At 41.0% G+C, this 9,144-nt stretch overlaps 1 protein-coding gene across 1 annotated transcript in view; it reads right to left on the reverse strand.

The window, feature by feature from the left end:
• The window catches only part of EDN1 (endothelin 1), a 57,004-nt gene extending 51,053 nt beyond the window's left edge, over positions 1-5,951 (reverse strand). Inside the window, exon 1 of the mRNA XM_056518491.1 lies at positions 5,863-5,951. Coding sequence (XP_056374466.1) covers positions 5,863-5,918 — 56 coding nt within the window. The 5' untranslated portion in view covers positions 5,919-5,951. The remainder of the gene's footprint in view (positions 1-5,862) is intronic.
• Positions 5,952-9,144: the final 3,193 nt, after the last annotated feature.

The following is a 9,144-nucleotide window of genomic DNA, read 5'->3' on the forward strand; positions in this document are numbered from 1 at the left end:
CTGACTGTCTTGCACCTCCGTACCACTATCCTCCCCCACCTGTACCCCAGAGAGTACTTGCTCAGTGAGCAGGAGACTCCTTTCCAAGTTGTCAATACATCTCAATGTTGCCAGTTGCTCCAGGATCCAGGATTCCAAATTAACAACTCATACAGATCTCGCACAACAATATGCACTCTCAAACTGATGTTCAAGAATTGCATACATTGTGCAAGATGTACACTGGACTGGCTTTTCCAATATGGAGGCCATACTAGATTTGGGGATTGCAAAGATTAACAGTAAAAAAAAACAATCAAATATTTCAATTAAACTCCCTGAATTTTTGCTGAAAACTGCACTGCGTAGAAACGGAAGCCGTCAAAAATTACAAAATGGCTTTTTTTTTTTGTCCCACATATAAGTTTTTTTCTGGTTTCGCAGTAGATTTTGTAGTGAAATTATTAATGGTATTACAAAGTAAAATTGTTGGCGCAAAGAACAAGCCCTCAAAAGGTTTTTGTAGGTGGAAAATTGAAAGTGTTATTATTTTTAGAAGGTGAGGAGGAAAAAACTAAAGTGCAAAAAGGAAAAATCACCACAGAGGGAAGGGGTTAAACAAAAACCTCTACCCTCACACATAGGGGTAGGTTACGGTTAAATTAACTATCCTATATTTTTTGTGGACATATAAGTAACACGTGACCAAGTATTATCGAAATATCTCCAGATGTTTGGAAGTTATGCAGTAACATATATTTCCCATAGACTTGCATGGAACTTTAAATAAAAACCCCGACCCTGACAAATGTGGGTGAGTAAGGGTTAAATTATCTATCCTATGTTTGTTTTTCACATATTAGTAACATGTGTACCAAGTTTCATGTTAATATCTTTAGTCTTTGGAAGTGATGCTGGAACATACACATGCACACACATACACACATTGAGGGGAATTCATCAAGCTGTGCTTACATACACGACTTATGTACACTGTTTTCAATGGTGTTTCTTACATGTGACACATTTATCATACTATCACAGGGGAGGTTGATTAATTTGGCATACATAAGCAAAAACACTTTTTTTTAGCATACATAAATTACTTCAGAACACCACTTTGTAACACCTCCTCTTCTCCTCTGTGACTTTTCTGCCCTAAAGCCACATTTGTGAAAAAAATGTGCAATATATTTGTATTTATTACATTTTTTTTACCACTTTTTTCCCCTAAATGTACTAACCCATTTATTGTTTTTTTTTTTTTTCTCATTTTAGTTCCGTGTGTGTCATTTTTTTTTTTTCTGCACAGGATTAGTAGTGGAAGCTGTCTAATAGATGGAATCCATTACTAAGCCGGGGCTTAGCGTTAGCCCCAAAAACATCTAGCGCTAACTCCCAATTATTACCCTGGTACCCACCACCACAGGGGTGCCGGGAAGAGGAGCTCCTGGGCCTAGGCAGTAACAGGCTGGTGTTATTTAGACTGGGGAGTGCAAGTAACAATGGTCCTCGCCCACCCTGCTTGGTTGGTATCGTGCTGAGAATGAAAATATGGAGAGCCACACACGTTTTTTGCATAAATAATTTAAAAGAAAAACGCATAGGGTTCCCCGTATTTTCATTCTCAGCATGAAACCAACCAAGCAGCAACAGCCTGACATTACCAATGTTACTGGTCCTCCCCAGCCTAAATACCACCAGCCTGTTATCACATAGGCCCAGGAGCACCTCTTCCCAGCACCCCTGTGGGCCCCGGTAATAATTGGGAGTTAGCGCTAGCTGTTTTTGGGGGCTCACACTAAGCCCGGCTTAGTAATGGAGTAAAAAAAAAAAGTTATATTCCAAAAAACACTCCCACACAAGACCTTGTTCACCATTTTATGAATATAAAGAAAAAGCATAGAGTTCCCCTGTATTTTCATTCTCAGCATGATACCAACCGAGCAGCAACAGCTGGACGTTATCAGGGTGGGCGAGGACCATTGTTACTGGCCCTCCCCAGCCTAAATAACACCAGCCTGTTACCACCTAGGCCCAGGAGCGCCTCCTCCCTGCACCGCTGTGGTGGTGGGTATCGGGGTAATAATTGGGGGTTAGTGGTAGCTGTTTTTGGGGCTAAAGCTAAGCCCTGGCTTAATGGTGATTTAATTCGCCCATGGATGTATCCATATGCGACTATATACCTTGTTGATATGATGATGGGCCCCTCCTTCTAATCTCATTATTTCTTGGCTATTGCTCCAATATTTTTATGCTATATTCTATTACCCCTGATGAAGTGCGGGGAATAGCAATCTGTATCGGTTGCCCGCATGGAAACGCGTTGGGAATAAGGACTTAGTAGTACGTGTTTGTGATTAGCGAGCACTGTCTTTGAATAGTCAGTGGAGTATGGTGTACTCTATTAAATCAAAACTCCACTGTGATAATAAATAGGAGCATATTTTGTACCATCTGTGTGAACACACGGCTGTATTTACTGCTACATAACAGATAGTATATTTTGTATCTTTTTTGTTTTCCACCACTTTTGTGCACTATTATTAGTTTTTTTTCATCTATTCTTAATCATTTCTAGTAAAAGTTATGTTTTAATAAGGCACCTCTGTCCAAGTTTGGACATTAGTTCTTTCCTATTATCTATTGCCGAGAGGTTTAGTGACTACTAGGCACATGTATGGCCTGAGACTCCTTACATACATTTAACTATTTTTTAAGCCCTGGCTTAGTAATGGATTCTGTCTATTAGACAGCTTCCACTACTAATGCTGTTAAGAAAACTAAAAGAAAACACCACACGCTTAAAAAGATTTTATTCCAAAAAACACTCCCCCACAAGCCCTCGTTAACCATTTTATGAATATTAAGAAAGAAAAAAAAACGCTGATCATCGATGTAATCCACCGAATGCGAAGTCCTCCACATACACGGATCTGAAATGAGCAGAAAAGAACACAAAACATATGTAAATACATTTATGTTGCCTCCAAAAGTTGCTAAACTACAACCTTCATCCCATGATGGGATTGGTAGTTTAGCAACAGCGAGCCTCCTGTTTAACAACAGCTGGAGGCACCCTGTTCCTAAACTACAACTCCCATCATGGGAGTTGTAGTTTAGCAACACCTGGAGTCACCCTGTTCCTAAACTACAACATCCATCATGAGAGTTGTAGTTTAGCAGCAGTCAGGGAAGCCCGCTTATCTCCCACCAGCCTGAGCTGTGAGGACAGCTCCCAGCATGTCCTCACTGTAAAGGCATGCTGGGAGTTGTAGTTGCAGGGAAGCTTGTCACCCACTCGCACATCTCCCACCCGCTTGCGCCGCATGACTACAACTCCCAGCATGCCCTTACAGGCAAGGAACCATGAATATAATACTACGGCATTGTCATTTCATGTCTCCACCACCTTCCCGCATCTATCAACCGCTGCCCCCCCCCCCCCCCCCGCATACACCCACCACCCGCAGTATGCCACCCCCATGCTCCCCCCCCCAATATACCACCCGCTGCCTGGCCACATTTAACCCCCACCAGCTAGCTACTGCAAGACTACAACTCCCAGCATGTCCTCACTGTAAGGGCATGCTGGAAGTTGTAGTCTTCCAACAGTGGGTGGCAGGTGGTATATGCTGGCAGCCAGTGATTGATGCAGGCAGAGTGTGTTATATTCAGGCGGGACTTTGCAGGACTTTTTGTAAGCCAAATTATTTTGGTGCAGCTTTGCAAATTTTTAGGCCGTTTGCAACTTTTTATCAAATGGCGCAGTTAGTAAATCCCTGTCTACAGCTAGGTAAAAAACAGATCTGGTGTAAAACAGCAGGATTGTGAGAATTTGCGCAGGCCGGTGTACCACTAAAAGTCGCACATGCTACTTTTTTTGCGCCAAATATACACCAAAAATCCTGTGTAAATCCCTTGATAAATTTCCCTCATTGAGTTTTATATGTATAGATGGACTAGCTGAGTACCCGCCGTTGCTGAGTTTTTCCTACCTAATCCTTGTGGGGGAGGAAAAGCAACAAAGGAGGAAGCTTTTGTCCTCATATCCCGACCCAAAATCTCTTCTTTATATCCCTACCCCAAATCCTCTCCTCATATACCGACCTCATATCCTGTCCTCGTATCCCGACCTCATTTCTCGTCCTCATATTTTGTCCTCATATCCAGTCCACATATCTCGACATCATATCCCGACCTCATATCCCGTCCTTATATCCTGTCCTCATTTCCTGACCTCCTATCACATCTAATATATAGTCCACATATCCTGACCCCAAATCCCCTCCTCATATGCCGACCCCAAATCTCCTCTTCATATCCCTACCCCTAATCGTCTCCTCATATACCGACCTCATCTCCTGTCCTCGTATCCCAACCTAATATCTCATCCTCATATTTTGTCCTCATATCTGGTCCATGTATCTTAACCTTATATCCAAACCTCATATCCCGTCCTCATATCCTGTTCTCATATCCCACCCTTATATCCCATCCTCATATCCTGTCCTCATATCCCATCCTCATATCCTGACCTCATATCCCGTCCTCATATACTGTCCTCTTATCCCGTCCTAATATCCTGTCCTCATATCCAGACCTCATATCCTGTCCTCATATCCTGACCCCAAATCCCCTCCTCATATCTCACCATATCTGGTCCACATATCTCAACCTTATATCCCAACCTCATATCCCGACTTTATATCCCGTCCTCATATCCCATCCTCATATCCTGTCCTCATATCCCGTCCTCATATCTAATCCTCATATCTAATCCTCATATCCCATCCTCATATCCTGTCCTCATATCCCGTCCTCATATCTAATCCTCATATCTAATCCTCATATCCCATCCTCATATCCTGTCCTCATATCCCGTCCTCATATCTAATCCTCATATCTAATCCTCATATCCCATCCTCATATCCTGTCCTCATATCCCGTCCTCATATCTAATCCTCATATCTAATCTTCATATCCCATCCTCATATCCTGTCCTCATATCCCGTCCTCATATCTAATCCTCATATCCCATCCTGATATCCCGTCCTCATATCCCGTCCTCATATCCTGTCCTCATAGCCTGTCCTTATATCCTGTCGTCATATACCGTCCTCATATCCTGACCTCATATCCTAGCCTCATATCCTGTCCTCATATCCCGTCCTCACATCTAAACCTCATATCCTGTCCTCAGGTGGGGCTGCGTTGTGATGAAGATATTGCAAGCCGAAAATAGAAGGGGGTGTGGCTTTGTGGGAGTGGGCATGATTTGCAAGCTGGACTTTAAGACCTGTGCTGAGAAAAAGTTGAACAGTTGCCACCATCAGATGGCTTCTTTTATTTTTCAGAGGCCTTTTAAAAAATAAAACATGAAAGAAGCGATCGGATTGGTTGCTATGGGCAATTGGCAATCATCCTCATTGTTCTTGTACACAGGATTTGGCTTTTTGAATTAAACTCTTGGGCCAGTGCTGTGTGCTTGCCCCCAAGGCAAAATTTTGCCAGCCAGATACCTATGCATGAAGGCTATACCTGAGAATGAAATTGGCTTGGCATTTAATATAATGTAGCTGATACTGTAGCCAATTAATGGTAGTAATGGTAGATCAGCATTTTTTTACTTGATAGAGGTGGTATTGCATTGCCGAAACAGGGTATGTCTTTGGTGACCATTAAAAGTTTTTTGCAGCAATTTTTAAAACACAAGCAAGGAGTTCCGCGGTGTCTTTACAAGTATTAAATATGGCTGTATTTGCTAATCTCGAGTTTAGCTCATGCCGAGCTAAACTTTCTCTTATGGTGCTTTGGATGCGAGCATAAAGTGCAGTATTAAAGAGATATATATACATCAGTAGAACTTGGCACAAAACTTACCCATTTATGTCCTGGGTTAAGCCATCTACTGAGCTGAAGAGACAGTCAAGTGCCATGCAGGAGCTGTTAAAGCAACTGACACAAGTCAGAAAGCAGGATGCCACGACTTCACCACACTCAAGGCTGCATGTGCACGCTGAGTGCACATCCGGACAAAACATATTTTATTATCCTTTTTATAATCCTGTGCTGTTTGAACTGTTAGGGTATGTTCACACTGAGGAATTGGAGAGGAATTTCCACGAGTAATTCTGCTTCCTTTTTCCTCTCCAATTCATTCAGCAGTGAAAATCCCCATAGAACTGTGCAGTATTTCTGCCACTCAGTTCACACTGAGGAATTTCCTCAAGCAGAATTCTGACGAGGAAGTCTGTTCCACTTGAAGAAAGAACATGTTCTTTCTTTCAGGCGGAATCAGCGTCTTACTCCCATAGAGATCAATGTAAAAAAAATTTTTCAATCAGAATCATTTCCATGCGGAATTGGTGCAGAATTGGCGTGGAAATGGCGGGGAATTGGTGCGGAATTGGCAAGGAATTTCCGCATGAAAAAAAAGAGGATAATATATATATATATATATATATATATATATATATATATATATATATATATTATACTCTTCTCTTCCTCCGCTTGAAATTTTCATTTCCGCGAGTGGAATTCCGCTCTAATTCCGCTCGAATTCCACGCCAATTCCGCACCAATTCCGTGCCAATTCCGCACCAATTCCGCACCAATTCTGCTCCAATTCCGCGCGAAATCTCTGTGAGTTTTTATAGAAAAGTAACAATATCTTGAGGCAGAATATTTCTGCTTGGTTTCCGCCCCAATTCCTCAGTGTGAACATACCCTTAGGTTTTTTGTATGTTAAAATCAACCAGTCTAGAAAGGGTTACAAAGCTATTGCAAAGGCTTTAAGACTTAAATGCCATTATTGACAAAAGGAAAAAACCTGGAACAGTGATGTTGGAGAACTTTCCCTGTAGTGGCCGTCCGACAAAATGTCACCAAGGGCGCATCAACAACTCATCCAGAGGTTATAAAATAATCCAGATAACCATTTCAACAACCACATGATTCACTTAGCCTGTGGTCACATGGTGCAGTTTTTCTGTGATCTTGATCTGTTTTCTTGTGATTTTTAGTAAAATTGCAGCACAAATGACATTATTTAATGATGATGGCACAAATTGCAGTAAATTTGCCAAAATCAATCGAAAAGGTGCATAAAAAAAAGCACAAAAAAAGGCGGGAAAAAAGGTGAAATAATGCTTGTTAACACAGCCTTTCCATTCCACAATAAGAAAAACACTAATCAAAATGGCATTACCTAATTACCATAATTAACTATTCCTTATTTTGCATTTGTTTAGCCTAAGACAATATTTTGTAAACTATTAGTTAAAGGTGGAACTTTTTGGAAGATGTGGATCTTATTATCTCTGGCGTAAAATCAAAATCACATTCTACAATAAGAACCACCTAATAGTGGGGGTTTAAAGGGGTTAACAAGGAATCAATAAACAGACGTCATTCCTTTCAAATACCACTCCCTGTCTTTCTCCACTTTGGGTGTGGTATTACAACTTGGCTTTATTCACTTCAATGGAACTGAGCTGCAGAACCACACCCAACCTGGAAACAGACCAGGAGCGGTCTTTGAAAAAAATTATCTCTGTTTTTCGATTCCTGGATAATCCCTTTAATTGTTTGGGGCTACTTTTTCTTCTGCAGGACTTGGACAACCTGTCATTATTGATGGAACCACTAATTCTGCTATCAGAACATCCTGAAGGACAATGGGGGGTATTCAACAAGAGTGGTGTAGGTGCACGTCTTTTACCCCATTAATTTGTGTGGTGGAAACTATGTACCTGGACCAGATTTATTACATGGTGTAGGGCAAGTGATAAATCTGGTGCTGATCACATTTCTGACTTTAGTACTCCACTTTGTATGGTACCCTTCTGCAACTTTTTGTGTAACTTTTTATCCTGTGCAACAAAATGTGTGACTTTTTAATAATGCTGTTTGCAATTATTTAGATAAGCCAAGTCAGTGCTGGTGTAGACTTGCGCCTAAGTTAGCGCAATTGCAACAAAAGATGCAACAAACTGAAAAGTTGAACATAATAAATTCCTGGCCACTGCATGATATCAACTGAAATCCCGACTTGGAATGTTCTTTCTGAAAAACCTTTTAAAGCAAAAGTCGCTAAATTCCCCCACTGTTCACCCATCAGTTTGCAAATTAGGGAAGTGAGGTTATGCAGCAGTACAATGTTGTAAAACACACTACCACTACCTTTGAATGGCCCAAAAAGCAAAATTAAAGGGGTACTCCACTGGCCAGCATTTGGAACATTTAGTTCCAAATGCTGTGTGCGCGCTACAGTGGTCGGTCATTCCCCCTCGTGTAGTCAGGCCACGCCCCTCAATGCAAGTTTATGGGAGGGGCATTTTGGATGTCACCGCCCCTCCCATAGACTTGCATTGAGGGGCGTGGCCTGATGTAACGAGGGGGTGTAGCCGACCCCGCAGTGCACACACATCGTTTGGAACTAAAGGTTCCAAACACTGGCCAGTGGAGTACCCCTTTAAGGTTTTGAAGTGGCTGAATCAAAGTATTGAATTTAATCCCATTGAGAAGCAGTGACAAGACCTAAAAGGCATGCCTGAAAATGCTCCAATGTAACCAAATTCAAACAATTCTTCAAGAAGAATAGACTAAATTTCCTCAATAGAATGGCAGTGATTTGTTTGCAAAGATTGATAGATAGATGATAGACAGAGAGATAAATAGATAGATAGATAGGTAGGTAGGTAGGTAGATAGATAGATAGATTGATTGATAGATAGATAGATAGATAGATAGATAGATAGATAGATAGATAGGTAGGTAGGTAGGTAGGTAGATGGATAGATTAAACATTCTATTCTGATCAATGACTGCAATGGAGATTATTAAGGATAAATAACTAATGCTTCTTTTAATAAACATATAATAATACCTTCTAATAAATATTATTGCTAGTTAACCAGAACAGTGAAATAAGGCAATAGCTTGTATGTGGAAATTAGGAAACAAGGACATAGAGACTTTAGTTACAGCATACAACAATGTCAAATGCTGGCATTTAAGGGTAATTTGTAGGTTAACACATGTAATTTGGATTTATAGGTTAATTTTCCAATGCAGTCAGGACTAATTTCTTCCTGACAAGAAGAAAATTACAAAGCCAAGGGGTCACAATATTATTCTTTTAAGCTGTCTAAATACTTC

Source organism: Hyla sarda, chromosome 5 (assembly GCF_029499605.1).
Source record: "Hyla sarda isolate aHylSar1 chromosome 5, aHylSar1.hap1, whole genome shotgun sequence".
Classification (NCBI taxonomy): Eukaryota; Metazoa; Chordata; class Amphibia; order Anura; family Hylidae; genus Hyla; species Hyla sarda.